Genomic DNA, 23,476 nt, shown 5'->3' on the forward strand with positions numbered 1-23,476 from the left:
TAACATGAATATCTGAATATCTGTCCACAGTGTCCCCCAGGAGAATGACTCCAACTCAGTGACTTTGCTGTGCCCACTTTGTTTACTGGTTGAGGATTGGAATCTGAAACATGGCAGAAGACAGAGGAAGGGAAAGGTGATTGTTTAATTTAAAAGGCACATTCTCACCTTTACTTAGTTTATGTATATTTTATACAGTTTAAATTAGCTTTAAATCAGTGTATTTGTTTTAATCTATTTGTCCAAGCAAATTGGTTGCCTGGTAGGGTTTGGTTACAAACTGAATTTTGGTGCCATCATCTGTTGACTGTGTATAATTGCAACATGGGCAGACTGGGATCCTAAAACGTCTAAAATTTTGATACTGCTTATTTCACATATAATTTCAGTTCTTGAACTCACAGAAAGGTCTTATACATGGTCATTAAAGAAAACTGCCAATAGTCCATACAGTGAGCAGCCCTTGGCTGTTGGATTGAATGCTGTATGTGGATACAAAGCAGAGATTTTGCTAGACAATGTGACCTCTAGAAGAGCATCTCTAAAGCTGATTTTAAGTAGCTCCTCATGTCAAAAACTACAGGGGCTCCTGAGATTTTACACCAAGAGTGTGTGTTGCAGTTGTTATTCTTTCTGGAAACTTCTGCTCTTTGTTTTGATAAAGGGTTTGTCTGACCTGCACAAATAAAACTATTTGAAAGCAGTAAACACTGCCTTCATCCTGCTGCTCTAGAAAGCAGAGCTCAAACTCCCATCCACTTCCCTGGGAATAAAGTATCCTGCCACTCTGTGGTGTTCTCCATCACCAGCATCTGCAGAAAGAATAATGATTGTTTTCTGTGCTTTACCAAATGTATTTAAATTCAGCAGGTCAGCCAGAGGCAAGAAGATTTAACATGAGTCTTACTTGCTTGTAGTAGATGCCTACACTGTAATCAGGCTGCTGTGAGGCAGTGTAGTAGTAAGGTTCCTTTCCACATTTTTCACTAGCTGAAAAATCTGCTCTCCATTTACGGCCTCAGTCCTAATCTAGGTTTATCACTTAATATCAGTGTCCTGAAAAAGAAATAAGTATGGAGATAACAGAGAGATGTCTGGAATCAGAGTCACACTTGTTAGAATGACAAATGAGACTTGGCTCTACCTCAGGGCTGTGTGCCTGGTGTTTGTGGGTGGAAGTCATTGCCCAAGGATGTTTGTGTTTGAGTTTATCTTTTACCATTAACTGCCAGTGGAAATTGAGTCTGATTCAATTGATTTCAATTGAAATTTAAATCTAGGTAGATGTTTAAAGGTAGATGTTTATAACAGGCAGACCTACCTGCTTCTGTCTGTTGGCACTAACAGGACTTTGGACTCAACTGGAGACTCCAATCTGAATTCTCCTACGATCAATCTCATGCAATATATCCACACTGTCACTCTATTTCTGGGGCAGAGGAAGAAGCTCTGTCATGAATATCTACAAGAAAAGGAAAAGCTCATAGACCTGAAACCCAGAGCAACATGCTGGAAACTGAGCAGGGGTTGGACCACCCAACAGCCAGAGTCCCATCCACCAGCAAACCGTGAGTGTTTTTACAACTTGTTAGTGGTTTGGGGTTTCAAGCAGGTACCTTCCCCAAGGGTGAATATCAAGGGGAAAACTTTATTTTGTATTATGGGCAGGATTTCTGTGTGTTATAGGTGACCCTTAGCAACCAAACAGCTATGTAACATCTATAACTAGATGACAGATCTGTGCTGCACAGTTAGCTGCCCAGGTGAACTCAAAACTTGTCACTGATTTTTGCACTCTCTTAATCTTCCTGTTTATTCTGTGCTTCATTAAAGTCAATCTCTGCTGGACAGACTGTCACTCAGGCTAGGCCTATCCTGCTGTCTGCACTCTCCAGGGAGCACCCTTCATCCTGATAAATGGTCTATTAGGAGAGCACATGTCAGAGAGAAACCCTCCGTGAAGCTCAATAGATTAGAGTCTCTTCCCTCTGAATAGTCTCAGTGGAATGGAGTAGGTATGATCATTAAAGTGGATTTAGAATGAGAAGACACATTTTCCTTCAGACAGGAAATTGCTCTGAGTTTAGAAAGGTACAGATTAGTTCTAGTGAATGCATTAAGGGAAAACCAGGATGGGCACAATGTGTGCATGGTCTGGAATTTGCTGAACTTTCTCATGGTGCCTGTTTGTGAAGGCCTCTCTCTGTGGAGGTTTTGTAATGCCTTTCTCTAAGTACAGCAATTAATAGCATGGAAGAAATGTACAAAACAAAACAAAGCATTTAATATTCTTGCAATGCAGTTTAGCAGCTGCAGCAATGTTAGAGGAACCAGCACAAGGATCAGCAAACCTACAGCAAAGGAAAGGAATTTATTGTCCTTACAGACATCCCATCCCCCCAGCTGTGGCATTGTAGGTCATTGCTACTCTGTCCTTGATCTTCTAAACACTTCGTGGTAGCAGCAAGGTCACAAAAATCCCTTACAAATGGAAAGCTTGCCCTTGAAACCATCTCTTTACAAGTGTGACTTAGTATGAGGTACTGCTCACCCAAATGCCTCTGGTTCATCTTCTGGTGCTGCCCTTTCCCTGGCACATGTGTCCCAGGCACCATCTGGGGAAGGGAGAGAGGAGCTTGGTTTGTTCCTGTCCACTTCTTCATAGAGTTCAGGAATTGCTGGGAAGAGGAGGAAGAGCTGCCTCAGTTGTTTCCAAGGTTAATGCTCTTCTGCAGACCCTCAGAAGCAGCTTGAAGCTCCCCAGATAGCTGCTTTTTTATTTATTTAATTAAATAATTTTTTTTTCTTTCCTTTCTTTTTCCTAAAGTGCATTTATATCTTCCCTTTTTCTGCATTAGTGTGTGAAAACTGATTTAGACCTTTTCCACACAACAGCCATTTCTGTCACTAGCAAAAGTTTTATCTTATTCACTACTCTGTGGATGTTTGAGGGGCTGGAGGTGCCTGTGGGGAAGGGAAGACCCATGCAAAGAGCAGGCAGTCCAGATCTTGGTGCTTCCTTTTTTGTTGCTTGCAGGAAGTAACATGCAAGATCTCTTTTTCACTCTTGTTCAAGCCAATCCAACAGATAAATCTTGGTTCTGTTGGCACCAAAGAGGGTGGCAGAGGCTCATTGGTGGCATTCATACCAAAACAGGAATGCTGACAAAAGACTTGTGTGGAGAGTGGCTGCTGCACAGGGAGAGGACAGAAAAGATTATGCTGAGAGAAACTAAGTTCAAATGAATTAAAGGAAGATAAATTCAAATTTTCTAGTAGACCATCTTCCAAGAGATAACAAAATCACAAAGAAGGAACAAACAGCAAATTCAACAATGTTTTCTGTACACTTTTTAATAATAGCAGTAAAGAGCTACAATTATCATAAGAATTTGCATGTTGTAAACTCATGTAATCTCATGCAGTTATTGTTCCTAAGCTGCATCTTGGTGTTAGCAGGAGTAATATATTCACTGTCTGCCTGGGAAGATTTGGTAGACAATAACTGCAGTGATGGTACAAAAGCTGAAAGAGGTAACATGGGGAAAAGGGACTTCTGGGGGACTTTTTTTCAGCTCTTTTGTTGTTGTTTATTTAAATGTAAATCTTTCAGGAAAAAAAAAAAAAAAAAAGGCCAAAATCTGATAAATATTCAGTAGCTTTGGTGGATTAATCAATGTGAGGCTGAAGTTACAGAGCTGGTGAGTCATACAGAAACATGTCCAGGGAAACAAGACACTTCTGATATTTTAAGTTAAAGGAGGAACAGAATACAGCAAACTCTTAAAAGAAGCCAAGGCCCTTTGTGCATTTCAGTGTCTTCTAATAGGATACTTCTAAAGTCATCTTTTAAAAATAAACTATGTAGGAAAATAGTCACTTTTTGTGTCCAGTTCTGGGCCCCTCAGTTCAAGAAGGACAGGGAAGTGCTTGAAAGAGTCCAGCGCAGAGCTACTGAGATGATTAAGGGAGTGGAACATCTCCCTTATGAGGAAAGGCTGAGGGAGCTGGGTCTCTTTAGTTTGGAGAAAAGGAGACTGAGGGGTGACCTCATCAATGTTTTCAAATATGTAAGGGGTGAGTGTCAGGGAGATGGAGTTAGGCTTTTCTCAGTGGTGACCAGTGATAGGACAAGGGGTAATGGGTGTAAATTGGAGCATAGGAGGTTCAAGTTGAATATCAGAAAAAATTTTTTTACTGTAAGGGTGACAGAGCCCTGGAACAGGCTGCCCAGGGGGGTTGTGGAGTCTCCTTCACTGGAGACATTCAAAACCCACCTGGACACGTTCCTAGGGGATGTACTCTAGGGGGCCCTGCTCTGGCAGGGGGGGTTGGACTAGATGATCTTTCCAGGTCCCTTCCAACCCCTAGGATTCTATGATTCTATGATTCACTTGGGTCATCTTCAGCAGACCTGAGCAGTAGTGAATTCAGACAGCTATGATGAGTTCAGCCTTTTGCTTTCAGGTTGCAGAATTTTGATTTCAGATTTCAGAATGAGGAGTAAAGGCTTGCAAGCTGTTGTTAGTACAGCAGCTTGGTACTGAGCCTGGCACCAGGGTATCACACAACAGTTGTGGTGGGGAATGCAGTATCTAGAAAAGCTGTTCTGCTCTGCCTGCACTTGTTCAAGCTCTGCTTTCTGCCCATGGCAAAATAGCCCTCCCTGGGCTGAGATCCTCTCCCATGGCTGGACATGATCTGATGCAAAGAGGAGCAATTTTCCCTCTCTGTCCCTTGGTGTTGGTTCAGTGTGGCTTTCACTCCCAGGGCAAAGCACAGCAAAGGTGGCTGCTCCCCCTGGCTCCTGTGAAAGTGGTGCCAAACCTTCCTGGGGGGCTGGGGATACCCACCCTTTCCTCTGTCAGTCCTGAAGAGGCTGCAAGAGCCACCTCCTCTGTCTGAACAAAATCATTGCATGCTATAAACATATTAATTTTTTAATTTATTAAGCTTAAAACGCACTTGACCTATTTTAAAAGTGTTGCTGTTTCCAGGGTAGCAACAATAAAAATAATACCTGAAGAGACCTACAGAAAAGCCAGGATGCTTGTCATGAATGTCATGTTATTTCATGGCTTTGTGCTTAAGCATCTTATTTACTGGATCTACTTAAAAGATTACCAACTTGAACTGGTTCAAAACTTTGTTTAAATGAAATCTATAGAGCATCAAAAGAATTCACAGTAACCCTCTTTGGGGTGTAGGTAGATATGACAGAAATGTGTGGTTTAGTAATAATTGTGTACTTGTATTTTTATTCTTGGTTTTTGAAATGTTTCTACCATGCCTCTTTATGAATTCATTACAAGGGCTTTGCCTTTACAGGATGAAATGAGTAAGCTTATGTTTAGCATTATTATTCTAACATTTGCTAGTAATGTTATTGCTCTGCCTATGTTGTTGCTAAATTATAAATTTTAGCAATAGTATTAGAAAATCAATGTCAACAAATGTCTAGGATTTTATTTATTTATTTATTTATTTACTCAGATCAGTTTAAATTAGAAGTGTTCAAATCTGCAGTAAAATGCAGTTTAGTAGAATATATATATATAGAACCTTAACAGTCATTTAGCACTGCCTGGGACTGGCCAGAAAATCAATATATGGGAGATTTTCATGTATTTTGTGATGAAAACCATCTCGGTTCTTTTCACTGCTTCTTGAGGAAAAAGAGACAAATTCTCTGATGCAGCTGAGGACATGGGAGGTGCATCTTCTACACCTAAGACTGCTGGGTTCCTCTTTGAAAGCACACTTTGAATATTATGGTTTTCTTGCTTTCAGGTGCTGAGACTCAAGCTGTGTCCTCAGGCTCGAGGTATCCAGAGAAGGATTTGTGCACCTTGGCAGACTCCCTCCTGCACCTCAGGTCTGATGCCATTTGGATGCCATTCTCATCCCAGAATCTGTGCAGAGTACCAGGATGCTTCCACATGATTTGCTGATCCAGCTTGGGAGCCAGGCAAGGTTGGGGATTTGCTGAAAACCTGCCTGGAAGGCAAAGAGAGTCAGTTCTGTAAATATTGAAATTGAAAAGAAGAAAGGGCTTTCCTCCTCCCCCTGCCCCTACCATTCAGGTGTAAAATGAAAATTTATACTCCTTGAGGAAATTGGCACAGTACATAACAAGTAGGTGAGAATTAATTGTTTCTTTCAAGTAATTTTTTAAAAGAGGAGAATATTTACAAAGTTAATCTTGCCATCTAGTAACAATAATTTTGTTTTATGCAGCTGTAAGTGAAGTGTCTGGTGTCAAAATGGAGTGGTACTTGTAAGTAGTAATCAATAAACATGAATTATTTAGGAGACACAGGATAAAAATGTGCAAGTATTAAACCAGAATGAATCCACTGTACATAAGCACTAAGGAATGCATATGAGTTTCTAGCAAAAAGATAGTCCCATCCATTTGGATTTTCACTTTATGTGCATAAAAACAAAGGGTAATAGAGTATTTCATTTTAAAAATGTAAATAAATGATACATCAGGTTTAACTAAGCTGTGCAAACTGACTGCTAAAGATCAAATATCTTAAGTTAGAACATCTACAGTACATAAAAGCAGACATGTCTGGCCAGATGGTGTAAGAAGAAGACTCATTTGACTGCATTTCAAATAAATAACAAGCACCTAGGAATCCTGTGAGGTCAGTCAGGGAACACAGGGCTTTAGCTGAGCACCACATTTTAAAACAACCTGGAAGGAAGAGATGAGAGAGCTTAGGAGTGACTGCTTTCCCTGTGCAACTGGTAGAGAGGAGGTTTTAACACCATTCCAAGGTGGAGAAAATATCTGTATAAAAATATCTGTAGTAGAAATAACACCACAGAAGAGACAGACTGATTCAGGCAATTTACTCTGCTAGACATCAAATGGGTTTTTTTGAGGCTGTGAGTGAACATTCCAAAAATTATCTCAGGTCAAGCACTCTTGGCCAAACAAAACCAAGCAGAGAGGAGTCCCTCTGTTGGAAGGGCAATTAAAAAGTCTCATTTAACACAGACTCTGTTATTCACACTTTTTGCTTATTCTGTCTGCAGAACTTGGTCCCAGGAAGTTGGATCTTGGAGATCCTAATGGGAGATGTCATTCCAAACCTGTCAATGGAGAAGTCACCCCATAAAGAGGAAGAGGAGTAACAGTCCTCACTTGTAAAATAAGAGAATTGGAAAATGGCTCACAACAAGAGAAAAATTGAGACCTGTGGAAAGGTAAGAAAATGCCAGCTGGGTAAGAGACAAGAAAGAAGATGGAGCTAATCCCTCTGCAAATAGTAAAATGAGCTTCTTAGTCAAAAGTTGTATCTCTGTAGTACATGTCTGAATAGATATGGGGACAGGAAGTGGTTGTGTATAAGCTAAAGAAAAAAGCAATATTAGGGTGGTAATTTGGTTTTTTGTTTTAAAGCAGCAAGTGACATGCATAAAGCAGAGGGTGAGGCAATGACCCTGTTTGAGCCAGTGGCAAAATGCCTTTGGGTTGAAGTCACAATCAAGGCTTTCTTTACACACAGTCCCTGGTCACTTCTGGCTGTGTCACATGAGCACTAACTTGGTGTTAGAAGTCAGCAGCCTTCAGTTGTGTGCAAAGCTATTCTCATGCACAGGCAAGTGCTGCATGTCTTGTCCACTGAAGTTTGTGTGTTAAAAAAAAACGAGGCACAGAGAGCTGGAGACTGTCAGAAAGTCAGGAGCCTTAGTCCTCTTCATGGCTGGGAGCTTCCCTCTGCTCTGGGTGTCCCTGAGAGCCCAAACTGCTCAAAGGCATTCTGAGAAAATGGGCCCATCCTCTCTTCCTAGAAAGTTTGGATCAGTGACAGCATGAGAGCAGCTCTGCTTTGTGATTTTCAAGCAGAGAGGCTGATGAGAATGGCCATGGTGCACCTGGAGAAGTGTGAGAGTCCTCACAGTGCAGTGAGAGCCTTTAGTGGGCAGTGATGTGGGTATTCAGATGCAGGGCAGGCATGAACACACCAATCCCTTCAGTCCTCCTGCTGTGCAAGTATGACAGGTATTTTTGCAGGCATTCAAAAAGGTTGGAAGATAAAATACTTTTCTGAATGTTATGCAGCAAATTAGAGGCCAAGCCAGGACTCAGGCACACCTGGTACTCAGTTTGTGTCAAATCCTGCTAATTGCTTGAAGACTCTTTGCTGTTGTCACCTACAAAATGTAGTTACATATTTGAAAATGTTCCCCTGCTTGTTGCTTGGAGAGCTGTTAAAGAGAAAAGGGTTAACAGAATGAGAATGTAAGTTTCTCATTGTTCAGCAAAAATGGAGAATAGCAAACTCCCCCATCATATGCAGGAAGGGTGCCCTGAATCACAGAATAGAGACTTTTATAGCAGTGTTTAAAGTGCAATTGACAAATCTGAGCATTATCAGTCCACAGACTCTAAGAAAATTAATCCAAATATTGCAGCTCTTCAGTGTTTGGAGCTACCATTGCTTTCAGGATCTGCAAGATTAGCCTCCAGTTTGCAAGGGAGAAGCCTCACCTTTTGAGGTGAGGCTTTTGAGGAATGGTACTCTTTGAAGAAATAATTCAAACCACCAGTTCATGCTTGGGTGTTATTAGGCACCTTTATCCCTGTGCTGCAGTTACTGGTTTCCTTGTGCATGGAGTGAATTAGTGCCATGTTCCAGCTGGATTTCATGATTGAATTATCCAGTGAGTAGTAAAACCCATTCATGTCAACCCTTTGAAATACCAGCCATGCAATCTTGTGCTTCATGGGGGCTGGTTATGTTATGAGAGAAAGAAAAAGCTTGCATAGTAGGCTACTTAACTCTTCTTTGAAACTGAACTTTTGGATAAGCCAGAGGAGGTGAACAGGAAAAAAAATCCTGACAAATCTAGGGTGGAAGTTTCACTTATGTATTTTGCTGAGTGCACAAAGCATGTGCTTACTCTCTTCTGAGTCCACTAAAGTTTCAATTCATAAAGTTCCTTCCCATGTTATTTCCTTACCTTCCTCTCCCATGACCCTTTCAAAATATGTCCTGCCCTGTAATCAGAAGGAAGAGCAGCACATTGCCATTACTTTCCAACATATGTACTATCTAAAAGGCAATCCCATGTAAAACTATTTTTAAGTGAACGTGGTTAAAATTTAAAAAATGTGGGCAGATGTGGGGTGAGAATTTTCAGCATATCTGACACTAGAAGAAAAATAGAAACTGCTTATCTTAACATATCCTACAAAATTCTGTAGGTCATCAGCTTCAGGTGATGTGCCCTTTCTAAAGCACCAAAAATGTTTCTAAACTCACTGCAAGGAAGGCAAAGTCAGGGATGTCAGTGTTCATCTAAGAGGACAGCAAAATCCTCACCAATTCTTACACGAGTACCAGTAAGGTTAACTTCAAAAGGAGGACTCTTCCATCCACCAGGGACAAACACAAGGGGGGAAAAAAGGGACTTGAAGAGATTTGTATACAAAGAAGCCATTTAATGCTGGTTTGCCATAAGGCAAGCTAATAATGCTTTAATGTTATAAACTGCAGAAACTCCATGAACACATTCTATTTTAAACAATCTGTTTTACAAACTATATGCATTCTTCTGCTAAATAAGATGAATTGGGATTCAAGGAGTGGTGCATCCTGACAAATCTCCTCCTAAAGGCATCCATTAATATAAATCAACAGCAGCGATTTTGTTTGATCATTTATTTGCAAGAATCATTAAGGTTTATTAGCATAATTATTCCCTGTGGGACTTCATGTCACATCAATGAAAAATGGCATTATCAATATTTAAAAGATAAGTGTGGAATGTTCACCATACTTACACAGCACTCTGCAGGTGGTGTCCAGCTGTAGCAAATGAGATTGTTTGATTTGTGAATTGTAGAAAGATGATTTCAGTGCAACTGCTGGTTCCAAAGCTCTGTTTGCTTATTGTGCATGGCATAAACATACAGCTAAACCCTACAGTTGTTACAGTACCTGTGCATGGTTTTCTGATTTCAAGTAAGCAGCTTGTCTTAGGGTATCATTGGGAAGTTTATGTTGCTTACTGGTGGAAATCCTTTTATAACCTGGTTACTTGTTACAGTTCTGGATGTTGACCTGGAATTTTCTCAGTGAAACAAGGAGACTTTATCCTTCATCCTCCAGGCTCTTTCCAAGCAAAATAGTAGTTATGGTGTCATTAGATCTCCTTCTCTACAGAGGCACGAAGGACCCTGCTTCCCTGCTGTGGTTCTGAGGCCAAAATCAGCTGATTTGGTCTCAGCTGTCCTGACTCTGTGCTCATCACAGCACTGAGAATGAGCTTGGCTCACATGAGCACTTTCTGAGGCAGATGCAGGGCAGATGCACAGCAAAGCCACTGGGGGAAGATCAAGCTGGTCCTGCCCCTGAGTGGGCACCTGCTGGCAGCACAGCCTGGGCCCCGTGCTCACAACCTGCAGGGCAGGCACCTTGGGGTGTCTGAGGGATGCCAAGGAGGTCAGAGTTAGGAAGAGAGGATGTGGGAATCTCTTTATGACAACTGGAGGAGGTGAGATTATTGCCTGCTTGTCATCTGCTTAGGGGAAGCACTGGGCATCTCTGGTTCCCCTTGCTACTGGAGCAAGTGGTGAGCAAGAGGAGCTCTGGGGAGAGGTTGCCAAAGGTTCCTGGGTGCTGCTCAGAGTGAGTGAGAGGCTTTGGCTGAGGGAAGGGACTAGAGAGAGTCCAGCTGCAGGGTGGCAGAGGAGCCTGTTTTGCTGTTATCCTGACTAGAATTAAGTTATTTCACATCCAACTAGCAACTTCTCTGTAAGAAACACTGGAGTGTAATGTCACTGAGTAAAATTCCTCTGTGGTCTTTGGACTTTATGGATGCAGTTATTAAAATCCTTGTGTCTACTTAGAAGAGTAGGTGGATGCTTCATTAACTCAAATAAATCAGTAATAAATATTAACAGGAAATGTTAAGGACTCTGAGTTTACCCAGAAATCCATGCTATACAATGCTGTGGATATAAAGCCATTCTAGGAGTTTTACTCATGCAGGCCCATGGCTCACAGCTTTTGCTCTGGACTAGGACTGAGCAGAGATGAAACAGAGCAAGAAAAACAGAGGAAAGAACATTGCACCCCTGAAACACAGATTTAGGTTCATGTCCTTTGCACAAACTGCCTGAAATGCCCCATTTATTCTCTTTATCCTTTGAAATAGTACAGCTAAATATTTATTTAACACACATTTTTCTTAGGAACAACTGTACTTTTGTTGAACACATTTAAAGCACAGAGTGCTTTTGTTCCTTGTAGTATTTTTGCTTACAGTCCATTAATGTCACGAATAAAAGATCACTTCTGCCTACTACATGCTTTCCTTACTACTGCAGAATAATTTTAAAAAGCAACAAACAAAGAAAAAAAAAAAGTAGCTCTAAGATTTTCTTGACAGTGATAGCCCCTTAGCTGTGCTAAATCTGCTATCCCATCCATCACTAATCTCCAACAGAGCAAGCAGTAGTTTCTCTGTGACTTATCTAGGTCTTCAGTAGATCAATAGCACAGCTCAGATCTCTCAGACTCTTCCCTGTTAATTCACATTTATCTTTTCATCCAAAGCAGGTAAATTACCTCACAGAGAAGCTGTGTTATCCCCAGTAGCAGTTTATAATGTTGCCAAGTCAGCATGACCCACATATCTTATCTCAGCTGGAAGGCATTAGTCACTGTCTCGTGTTGTGATCATCTGGTAGAACGCCCTAGAAAAGTGGGAAACCTGCAAAGCAGCTTCACCACTTTCTTTTAGTGACCTTTTCTGCTGTGAGCTCCTGCATCACCTTCAATCCCAACTGCCAAGATAAACATTAAACTTCATTTTTCCCTTTAATGCTTCCCTTTCATCGTTTTTTTATCATTAGGAAAATTTTCATCCCTCGAGCATCCTTCATTTCTGCTGTCAGGAGCTGATCAGTCAGTGATGGCACCAAGACTGAGAACAGAGTCATCTACAGATATCTGTGCTAACCCTGAGAAAGGACCTCAGAATTAAACTCTGCATTTATACAGGGCACTGCTTCTTACTTGAAGCTTTTCAGGCCCTGGAAGTGTTTAATGCCTGTAGGAAAAAGGAAGGTGAAAGCAGGTCCCTAGGCTGTAACCAAGCTGCTGTGAGATGCTGTGTGGAACAGGAGCTGGATGGCAACTCAGGGGTGGGACTGGCTCTGTTCTGAGCTATAGTAAAGCAGAAACAAAGGTTTTGTTTAGATAACAAAATATCTTTGTTAATCTAACAGCCTCATTAATTATATCATGGAAAAAAAGCTTAAATATAAACACTCTTGACTTGTAACAAGTCTGACCCAGCTGGTTGTGAAAGCACTGTGTGTTTATTCTGTTCCTTCAGCTGCTGTGAGCAAGTCTGGGCCATGCTCCTGTTCTGCAGTTTTTAAATCCTCAGGTCTTTAACTGAGAAATTAATTAGTGCCATGAAGGAGATCTGGTTTTTGATGTGAAGAAAAGGTGGCTCCTGAGGGAGCCAGCAGCAGCCCCTGGTAGCCATGGGGCCAGGCTCTTGGCTGGGAAGCACAGTGGTGGGAATCTGTCACAAAACAGTCACAAAATGGAAAAGGGGCAGTTCTGGTTGGACATAATAGAAAAAAAGGAAAAAAAAAAAAATAGATAACCAGGCTTTAGGACAGGAGCTGGTAGTTTTGGGGGGAGCTCTCCAGAAGAGATGAAACCAGCAGCTGTTTGTGAATTGTGGGGAGTGATGGATTTCCATCCTTAGGTATTCAAAGGAGCAGGGCAAGGGTATTTTGGGTGTTTCTGTGGAGTTTCTGGAGTATTTCCCCCTGTGTTCTCTGCATGGCACGACTGCTGAGAGGCCCCTCACCTTCCTCTGAAGCTCTGCACACACACAAGGTGTTCACTGAGCTGTCCCTGTGGCCCAGTGTATGTTGGGGAAAATGACCAGGGCATTAAAGGTAAGAGTGAGCACAAACTGCTTAAATACCAAGGGTAAGAGAATTCTCAGGTTGCCTTTCTCCTTTGCTTTTTAAAAAAACATTGCAGCAGATCTGAAATGTCTGGGAACAAAAGAACAAGGCACTGAGCACTGGAAAGCTCAGAATGTTTTTCTCTTTGGGATCTGACTGGATAATGGTGCTGTGTTCCTCCTGTGTTCCTCCTAAGTGCTCACAAGTTGTGTTTCCATGCAAATACAAGCCAGCTCTTCATTTTAAGAAGAACTTTCAAGTGACTTGTTGGCCTCCAGCAGACGTCTGCTTTTTCAGCCTCTTTTCTCCCACTTTTCCACCTGGATGCCTTTGCTGCCCCAGAGACTGGATCAAGGTGCCCTCGTGTTCTCATTTTACAGCGTTGCTCTTCCAAGGGCACCACGTGGGGAATCAGAATCCTAGAATTGGCTGGGTTGGAAGGGACCTCAGAGCTCATCAAGTCCAACCCTTGATCCACTCCCACTGCAGTTCCCAGCCCATGGCACTGAGTGCCACATCCAGGCTCTTTTGAAATATCTCCAGGGATGGAGAATCCACCCCTTCCCTGGGCAGCCCATTCCAGTGTCTGATCACCCTCTCCCTAAAGAAATTCTTTCTAATGTCCAACCTAAACCTCCCCTGGCACAACTTGAGACCTCTTGTGCCCTCTTGTCTTGCTGAGAGTTGCCTGGGAAAAGAGCCCAACCCCCCCCCTGGCTCCAACCTCCTTTCAGGGAGTTGGAGAGAGTGATGAGGTCTCCCCTGAGCCTCCTCTTCTCCAGCCTCAACACCCCCAGCTCCCTCAGCCTCTCCTCAGAGGATCTGTGCTCCAGTCCCTTCCCCAGCCCAGTTGCCTCCTTTGGACCTGCTCCAGCACCTCAATCTCCTTCCTGAGCTGAGGGGCCCAGAACTGGACACAGGACTCGAGGTGTGGCCTCCCCAGGGCTGAGCACAGGGGCAAAGTTTTACATCTGAGAGTTATTTAAGGCCATTTCCAGACAGGAGGGGATGGGACCGGATTTTTTGTAAGAAAGGAAATTCCACTGATTTCCACGGAATCAGTGCCGCGGCCGTGGGACCCCAGCAGCACCTCGGGCCCCGCTGTCCCCTTTCCGCCACCTCCAGGCCGCGGGGAGGGGGGGGGCCCGTTGCTAGGCAACGCCTCCCTAGTGTCGCCACGCCCACTCCCGGCTCATTCCGGGTCGCGTCTCCCTCTCGGCCAATCAGCGCGGCGAGGCTGCCCCGGAAGTTAAAGCCGTTACCCTGTCCGCCCCGCTCGTTGCTATGGCAACGCGATGCGGCGGCCCCGGGGCGGGCGGGAGGCCGAGATGGTGAGCAGGGAGGAGGGCGGGGGGCCCGGAGGGCAGCGGGCAGGGGGATCGCGGCCGCCTGCGGCACCGAGTTTCTCTTGTCGTCCGCAGGCGTCTCGGCACCGGAGTTCGGAGCTGTCGGAGGAACGCGCCGATCGGCTGCGGGTCTCCAAGCTGCACGCAGAGATGGAGCGGGAGCGGCGGCTGGAGGAGGCCTTGCTGCGGGTAAGAGCCGCGGATCCGGGGCTGCCCCGAGCCTCGGCGTGTCCGTCTGTCCAGCTGCGGGGGGGCGGTGAGGCCGTCCCGCCGGGGAGCTCCGCCCGGCTCTGCCTTTCAGCAGCCGCCTCCTCTCAAAGTCATTTCCCGACTGCAAAGTCTTTGCCCTTTTCCTGCTTCCAAATGTGCGTGCGGAACCCTGGAGGGGAGCGGTGAGGGAAATGATTCCTTGTGATTAGGCAGAAGAGGACAGAAAGGAGAGGTTGCTGCAGCTGGAGCAGGAGGAGAGGCTGGCGGCGGAGCTGGCAAGGCTGAAGTGCGAGAAAATCAAAGATGAGAAGATGAGGCAACAAGTGAGAGAGAACAGGTAACGGTTCAAAACCTCTCTATTTGCTTGGCTGTTCTTGTAAGTCAATCCCAGCTCTGAAAATGGGCTGCATTCTGCTTGGGTTTTATTTTCCTCAGTCTCGTTTGGGACTGCAGCTTAGATGCAGAAGGAGCTGGGTTGCAGGCAATAAAGTTCTGGTGTGCTGAAGCAAGGTACATCCTTTACTTTTTAGAACAGGCTTTAGCTTTTGGAATATTTGCAGCAGGGAGGATTGTAACTGGAGGAAACAACAGAGAAGGTGGAGTTTGAGAAGTCTTTAGGAGGAGGCTGTGGTCAAAGGGGTGGCAGAGAAGTGTTGGAGGTGAACGTGAGACAGAGAGGAGGGAGGTGTGACAACAGAGACTTGGTAGAAGTTGTTGCAGAAGCAGAAATAAATCTGACCTGGGAGGAAAAGTTACATAAGATTGAGGTAAAATTAAAAAAATTACTTCTAGGAAAATGTTGTCAACATCCTGTCTGATCTGCAGATTTTTCATGTTCCTTATATGCTTGTATATGCACTTAACCTCTCTGAGTGCACATGTTTAGAGCTGTGTACCTGAAGTTGTGTAGCTGGATGTCAGGCAAAAATATTGGTAGCATATTTACAGATATAGGTAATTCTTGGTTTAGGTCATGTTATGGGTTTTTTTTTCCCATTCTTTCACAAGAGCAGGATTTTTCATCTAAAATGGGGCTTTTCCGTTTAAAAAACAAATTGTAAAAATTATGTTTAAATAGTGATGGAATTTTTAGGGGCTTTCCCATAAGTCTTGACCTCCTTTTAATAGTGTACATTTTTTTTGTTTGTTTCCTCAGTCTTGAACTTCGGGAGTTAGAAAAAAAGCTAAAATCTGCTTATCTGAACAAAGAGCGAGCTGCACAGATTGCTGAAAAAGGAGCTATACTGTATGAGAAAATGGTAATTATCTTCTAATTATCTTCCCAGTGCCTCCCAGCACACACGTGGTGTGACTCTTTGTAGGGATTGTGCTAAGAAAACTCCTTTAAAGCTGGCATTTTTATTAACATTGCTAGATTTAGGCATTCAATGTTTATTGAAAAATGTTTTATGCAGGAGAAAGAAGTAGCTGGTAATAAGTAGGTAAAAGAAAAAGGCTTCCTTTCCCACTGTAATCAAAATAGCAGTGAGTTAAGTTGTATGAATAAGTGCAGGTCTTATTTTGCTGGGTTTGTAATATTTTTCTAAGTTAAAACTGTGATACACTTTGCAAAGTGCTTATTGTGGTGAGGCCTGACTTGAGAAGCAGACTAAATGTTGCTGCTGTTAAACAAAGAGCTGAATTACTTAGGAAGAACTGTGAATTATTTTACTTAAATACAGAATAATGCTGGTGGTCAGGTAGGTAATTTGGATTGTGTTAAAGCTTTAAGCAATGTTCACTTTATGCAAATTGCAGGAAAGACAACAGATTTATTGAGGATGTTCTTGTCCCAGTGGTGTTGCTGATGTGAGCTGAGTGCTCTGCTGTGCCTTGGCTCACCCCTGAGAGTCTCTAAAGTATTATTAGAGAGCTGGGTAGATGCTGATGGTTCTCTTCAAGGGTTCTGCTTACTGAATTAAGTTGTAAAGCACTGTTAGACTCTGTGTTTATAGACTGAGGTGGAAACATGTAATTTTTGTAATGCAGTGTAATTCCTCCTTGTGCTGTGTGATTTTTCTCTACAAGTTGGAGTAAAAATGAACTTCTCCCTGCTTTTCCCCCTGCAGAAACGAGAGGCTGAAATAGCCCAAAAAATGAAGGAAGAGCAAGAAAGGGTAATAAAAGAAGAAAGTTCTGCAGAACTGAAAAGAAACAAGGAGAAAATGATCTATCAGCAAGAACTGGAGAAGCAGCTTGAGGAACAAGAGACAAGGAAGCAGGAGGCTTATGAACAGTTCCTAAGAGACAAACTCATGATTGATGACATTGTAAGGAAGATCTATGAGGAAGACCAAATGTTAGTTACTTTGATTTTTTAAATATTTTTTTAATATCTTAACTCTTAGGGTTCTGTACAGAAAACTAATTGGTATTCACTTATTTAATGGACTACGACCCATTTTAGTTTTCCTTGGCCACATTTCACCAAAAAGGGGCTGACTTCTGTGGATTTTACTGTGTAAATGTCAATGATCTTGACATTCCAGCCAAGCTCCTGCCCTTGTTCCCCAAATATGGAAGCTTATGTCAGGGAATTCTTCCACTGGACCCCTCCCTTGGGAAGTAACTGCCTGTCACAGCTTCCTGCTCCTCTCTTTGAGGTGTGTTGTAAGCACAGGGGGAGGAAAGGAGGTTCCTGAGGGCAAGGTGGTCTGCATGTGGAGTAAAGAAGCTAAAAGTTCATCAGATCCTGGTGCTATTTGGCTTCCTTCACCTCTTCTTTCTGTTTTAATTGAGCAGGTGTAAAATGGGGTAGTAGTGAGTACCTTTCTTAGGAAGGGTGTTAGACATGAGGTATCCTTTGGGGGGGAATTTGGTAATAAGTCTGTTCAATTTAGGCATTTAATTTTTAGTTGAGTGGGTAAGGAAAGTCATTTGAATTTTAGACTCTGGAATATATTGTTAACAATGAGCATGTGGCCTATTTAATGTTACTCTGCAGTGCATTAAATAACTGGTTAAACATTTTTTTCTGTTTTCTAAGGAAAAAACAAATGAAGTTAAATAAAATGAGAGAAACTCAGACATATATTGAAGAATTCAAAAAAGAACAAGCTCTCTGGAGGAAAAGGAAAGATGAAGAGTTGGAAGAAGAAAATAGGAAAATGATGGAGTTTGCCAACTTGCAGCGACAAAGAGAAGAAGACCAGAAGGCTAAAGTTAGAGATACTGAGGAGAAAAAACAGAGAGTTCAGAGCATGGTATCAGAAATTGAAATTGTAAAAAGAATTATTGTAAATTTTTGTCTTTCATTTAGAAATTGTTCCTTCTTGTAATAGCTTGCCCAAAATCTGGAAAGAGAACAGCAGAAGCGTGAGGAACTGGAGCAAATCCGACAAGAGCTGTACCTGGAAGAACAAGAGGAGATGGAAAGGAAGAAGGAGATGGTAAGTGTTGGCATGGAGATGGATTTGGAAGAGCCAGGGGGAATATTCCACATTCCTTGGGCTTCTGCAGATAATGTATTGGATATTTTGTACTTCTCCCTTAGCAGTTTTTTATATGGTGCATGGATGTTGTGTGTGCCTGTGTTAAGCTAAAATGCAAGGGGAGAGGAGTCTTGCAACTTTTCCCTAATTCCCACAGAACATTCAGGTTAGCAGAGCTGGCCTGGATGAAACCTTAATAAATAAGAACAGTGTGTGTGCAGGATGGTAGAGAATCTGTGGAGTACCTAGAGCTCTGGGGAAAAAATCTCATTTAGACTGGCCAGATACAAAAATGTAAAGATAAAATGAAACAATTCTGAATCTGGTCTGGAACATAAGTAAGAAAGGGATGCAGGGGCTGGTGTTTTACGTGGTCTTCATCTGTCCCCTGACTTCTTTGGATGCTGCTGGGATGGAGCAGCACTCCTTTGGTCTTTGGAATTGTCACTGAAGTCATGATGCTTAAAAAACACTTTGTGAGAGTATATCCCACATGCAATTCCTTCAGCTTCTGAGGGTGTTTCACAGCTTTCCCTCTAACAGTGCTGCCATGGATTGGGGTTTTGGTTTGTTTGGTTTGTTTTTTTAACAACGTGGCAGACTGAGCAAATCCAAAATATTTATTTTAAAGAAGTCTGACTCTGACATGGTTTTAGGTGTATTAAATGAAGCTGAATTATTTCCATTTTCTGTCATGGCATGAAGTGTCCATCTCCAACACTGTTTCCTAGATGTTCTTAGTCAGACAAGCAGTTTGTATATTAACTTAGTTTTTGGAGGCAGGGAGGATTCTGTGCATTGAATTTCCTGTGCCACCTCTGATGTATTTGGTTTTATTTCAACCAGGAAGACAACTGAGGGGTTTGAATACCCATATGGTCCCCTTTATACATTCACTTCTCTCTTAAAGGAGCATGCCCTTAACTTTTGAGTTCAGGTTTAGGATGAGCAGGTTAAATACCTGCTTGCTTTTTGCATGTCCATTTGCTTTGTCATGTGCCCCCACTCTCTACCTTGCTGTGTTTGACAAAATGTAACACAGGCCAAGATTACACTCTTATTTTTAGATTTGTTCAGAAACACTCTCACTGATTCACTTCATATGGAAAAGAATCTTTTCTTGTAGACCTAATGTAGAGAATCTTGAGACATTTGCCAGACTGGGGGACACTGACAGATACAGAGTGTTTGCTCCAGTTATTTATACAAGAAGGTAACAGCTACAGCTACTTTTCCCCAAGATAAATCGGGTGGACTGACTGATGATGTTCAAAGTGTGCCCAGGTGGCCAAGAAGGCCAATGGCATCCTGGGCTGGCTCAGGAACAGCGTGGCCAGCAGGTCCAGGGAAGGGATTCTGCCCCTGTGCTCAGCCCTGGGGAGGCCAGAGCTTGAGTCCTGTGTCCAGTTCTGGGCCCCTCAGCTCAGGAAGGAGATTGAGGTGCTGGAGCAGGTCCAAAGGAGGCAACTGGGCTGGGGAAGGGACTGGAGCACAGATCCTATGAGGAGAGGCTGAGGGAGCTGGGGGTGTTGAGGCTGGAGAAGAGGAGGCTCAGGGGAGACCTCATCACTCTCTCCAACTCCCTGAAAGGAGGTTGGAGCCAGGGGGGGGTTGGGCTCTTTTCCCAGGCAACTCTCAGCAAGACAAGAGGGCACAAGAGGTCTCAAGTTGTGCCAGGGGAGGTTTAGGTTGGACATTAGAAAGGATTTCTTTCTGGAGAGGGTGATCAGACACTGGAATGGGCTGCCCAGGGAAGGGGTGGATTCTCCATCCCTGGAGATATTTCAAAAGAGCCTGGATGTGGCACTCAGTGCCATGGGCTGGGAACTGCAGCAGGAGTGGATCAAGGGTTGGACTTGATGATCTCTGAGGTCCCTTCCAACCCAGCCAATTCTAGGATTCTATGATTTCCATTGCAGGCAGAAATTGAAAAAAGACTAAGGCAACGTCTAGACTTAAGGCAAACATATGAAGAGCAATTTGCTTTAAAGATGATCATGAGACAAGCTATGCAAGAAGAGGAAGAAGCCTTCAGGCAACAGATGTTGGCCAAGCTTGCAGAGGATGATCGCATCGAGCTGATGAATGCTCAGAAACAAAGAATGAAACAGCTTGAACACAGAAGGGCAGTGGAAAAACTTATTGAAGACCGTCGCAAACAATTTATTGCAGATAAAGTAAGAGAAGTTTTCAAGTTCACCTTTGTTTAAGCCAGAACGTTTCAGTATGAGAAGTGTTCAGTATTCTGTGTTACTAAGGGAAGGTGATAGGGGAGTAGCAGAGAAACGTGCAGGGGGGAAGCAGGACTTTCTTTGGGTTTGCTGACAAGGAAAAAAATCTTTTTAGAGCTAACTTCTTGTAGCAGAGGGGGTCAGGGTCAGCAGCATCCCTCCACTCCTGTGGACCTGTCATGCTCTGTGGGTCACTCCCAGAGAGCCAGGAGGTCAGTGAGGCAGCTGCTGCCCCCAGCAGCACTGGTGTTGCCATGTGGGAAGGGGCAGTCTAGCCTTGATTTCAGATGTAAAAGTCCCTTGAATTATCATCTGACAAAAAAAAGGGGTGAATTGAAAACAAGTCATGGAATTCTATACTCCAGGTTTTGGACCTGTTTATAAATCACGTGTGTCATGTGAATTGCAATTTCTAATCATCAGCATGAGAATCCTGACTGTCCTGTTTCTCTGTTTCCTGGATTAGAACAGCAGGGCACAAACAGTGAGAGGCAACAAGTAACCAAAACTTCACTGAACTTCCTCAGAAGGGCTTCTAGTATGAGATGAAACAGTTACATAGCAGACAAGCCCCACCTTCTGCCATTCTGCCTTTTCTTTGGTCTGAAATTTACTTCTAGTTACTAAACATGTATTTTCTAAATGGTGCTTTATGGTTTTTTACATACACTTTTCTATCCTTGTCAAATTAATTTCCTGTGACCAGGAGATAATAAGCAGAAATTCACAACTTGCTCCACCAAAAAAATGTCTCTCTCTGTGGTGGGTATTGGTGGAAAGAAATGTTCACAGAGCTGCAACTGAATACTTACAAAAACTCACTTGTTTATTGTAGGAGCGTGAACTTGAAGAAAGAAAACTTGAGGAGAGAAGACAAGAAAACATCCGTGCAATTGTTGAAGAAGAGAGACAGAAACTCCTGAAAGAGCATGCATATAAATTATTGGGCTATCTTCCTCGAGTAAGTAAATTGTATTTTCAATGCTTTAAGTGTCTGTCCTGAAAATCAGTTTTCTCTTTGACAGTTTGAAGTTGCTAAGCTGTGTAAATTGCTGTCAGTGGGTGTCCTTATTACGTCAGCTCTCTTGTGCTCACCTTTTCCATTTTACTTTTTATCTTTTTTTTTTTCAAATTGGGAAGCAAGATGCAAAAATTGTGTGAGGGGCTTTGGGTTCTACTGCAACGTCAGTGCCTTGTGCAGAACTGTGCTGAGAGCTCCCACAGTGCTTTGCTTGTCCAGTTTTTGGGATATGGAATGTAAGTTGCAAAGCAGGGCTTTTCTAACTAGAAAGGGGGCCACCATACCTTAAAACCATTTCCTAACAAATTTCTCAGTTGGGATTTTGGGAGCAATTTCTTCTAATGTTGGCTGTTCTCCAAGTTTTCTGTTACTGTGGAAACAAGGCCTCCTCTCCCTTGTGCAGTGCAATAAACTGCAGTGCTCACAGACACATTGCAAAGCCCTCTCTGTTCATCCTTGTGTTTTTACAAGTTAAAAAGATGGATGCAGTTAATGTAATAGGAATAAACTACAATTTATTTTGTATTATACTTCATAATCAGAAAGATCACCTAGGGGCACACAAATAATCAGAGAGCTGCTTCAAGGATGCAAAAAGACATTCACAGTAAGGAGAGATCATCCAACTATTTAAAGAAATCATTTTCTTCAATACTCCAAAGCATTGTAAATAGAGCAGAGTAATAATTTTTATTCAGATATTAATATGTTGCTTTGGTGCATGAATTTCTAGACATCAGAATGAGTTATCTTCTAATGTAGATTTAGTTAAAAGGTAACTCAAATTGGCAATAACTTGATTACAGTTTGAATTTCTAGTTATAGGAAGCCTTGCCTATTTCAGAGTGTCCAAGGCTCTTACCTGTTCTAGGGGATTCTCTGCTTCAACAATGTGTTTCATACATCATATTCCTTCAGTCAAAATGGTTGAATAGAACAGCACCACCTAACTGTAAAGTCTCCAATATAAATGCAATTTTTTTTTTTTTTTTTTTAATAAATGCAGCAAGGGCTGTTCTGTAGGTCAGGCACACTTTAGCTCTAAAATTAACTGAGAATTAGAGATTTAGATTTCTGGGTTTCCCTCCCTTCCCCAAAATGTAGTTTCTGGTTAAGGTGTTCAGTACCAGTTGCTTTCCAAAATAATATCTTTGTATGGGCTCATTTCAACACAACTAAAGGTGGAGACAGAGCCCTCCCCCAGCCTGTGCTTTTCTCAGTGCAGTTGCTTTATTTTGAGTAAAACAGCACCTGTGCTGACTATAATGTTATTAGAAAGAGGATGCAGGTAAATGTCTTTTTTATTGCACTCATGGTGAAACCTCTACCAGCTTCTTATTATCATTTGTGTGAAGACAAAGAGGCAGTTCTAGTTTAGGAGCCAGCACACCAGTTTGAAACTCAGCTGTTGAAGTTCCACAATGGTTTTCAGGACTCTGTTTCAAAGGCAATCCCAGTGCCATGGATACATTCAATTCCACAGGAAACTTCAGAGAGCCACAGTAGCCTCTCTGCTCTGTTTTACCTCCTGACATGTTTCTTTTCCCTTATTGCAGGGAGTCATCAAAGATGAAGATGACATTAACATGCTTGGAGAGGAATTTAGGTTGGCTTACCAGAAGAGGTAATGCCTTTTCCGAGGAGAGGCATCTCCTGGTTTGCCACTAGGTGTCATCTGAAACTTCCATTAGCTCTTAAGAGTGAGGAACTCCCTATTTAATATCATAAAAATCTCCATTTTAAGACCAAAGTTCTAAGTTGATGAGAAGCTGCTTTTAGTTAAGTGTATGTTATACTTGTCTTTTTCATCAATAAACTACTACTGAGGTCTCAATTATTCTTGGTTAGTGATGTAGCAGAGTTAAAAACGTTTTCTCCAGCAACTCTTCAGAAACCTAAACTGGTGTAAATTCATGGGTGTGTTTCAACATGGACTATTATACTGTCTCAAAGCATTATTTCTGGTTGTGATGTAAAGATTTATCTGCATGGGAATTCCACTATTAAAACACCAGTTTCAGTGTAGTTTGTTTCAAAGCAGGGTAGGTCCAGGTTATTTTTTTTACTTTGCTGGTCAGGTCCAAGCAGAGGCACTTTCCCTGTGTGAGGTCAGAATCCCTTTTACCTAGTTCTTTATTACAACAGTGACATAATGAAATCTTTAAGGCTGTAATTCTTGCAGAGCATATGTGAATATAGAGCTACCATTCCTGACTGTATCCCAAAGCAGCAGGTGATGGCTGGGGAAAGGTTTAATATTATCATCTTGACTCAAGTAACCC

The 23,476-nt window shown here is 42.5% G+C and overlaps 1 protein-coding gene across 1 annotated transcript; it reads left to right on the forward strand.

The window, feature by feature from the left end:
- The first annotated feature begins 14,191 nt into the window (after nt 1-14,191).
- Nucleotides 14,192-23,028, forward strand: MNS1 (meiosis specific nuclear structural 1). Its single transcript, XM_071755112.1, has 10 exons — nt 14,192-14,286; nt 14,377-14,490; nt 14,721-14,848; nt 15,668-15,770; nt 16,581-16,810; nt 17,498-17,714; nt 17,793-17,900; nt 19,862-20,119; nt 21,009-21,134; nt 22,751-23,028. Exons 1-10 carry the CDS (start codon nt 14,251-14,253, stop codon nt 22,820-22,822), a joined length of 1,392 nt encoding a protein of 463 aa, XP_071611213.1. The 5' UTR covers nt 14,192-14,250; the 3' UTR covers nt 22,823-23,028.
- Nucleotides 23,029-23,476: the final 448 nt, after the last annotated feature.

This window comes from Heliangelus exortis, chromosome 11 (assembly GCF_036169615.1).
Source record: "Heliangelus exortis chromosome 11, bHelExo1.hap1, whole genome shotgun sequence".
Taxonomy (NCBI): domain Eukaryota; kingdom Metazoa; phylum Chordata; class Aves; order Apodiformes; family Trochilidae; genus Heliangelus; species Heliangelus exortis.

Excerpts from the sequence above, each read along its gene's own strand:
- MNS1 (XM_071755112.1), top strand. The coding sequence starts at position 14,251 with ATGCGGCGGCCCCGGGGCGGGCGGGAGGCCGAGATG. Across the intron at positions 20,120-21,008 it reads AACAATTTATTGCAGATAAA|GAGCGTGAACTTGAAGAAAG; the intron begins GTAAGAGAAGTT and ends TGTTTATTGTAG. Across the intron at positions 21,135-22,750 it reads TATTGGGCTATCTTCCTCGA|GGAGTCATCAAAGATGAAGA; the intron begins GTAAGTAAATTG and ends CCCTTATTGCAG.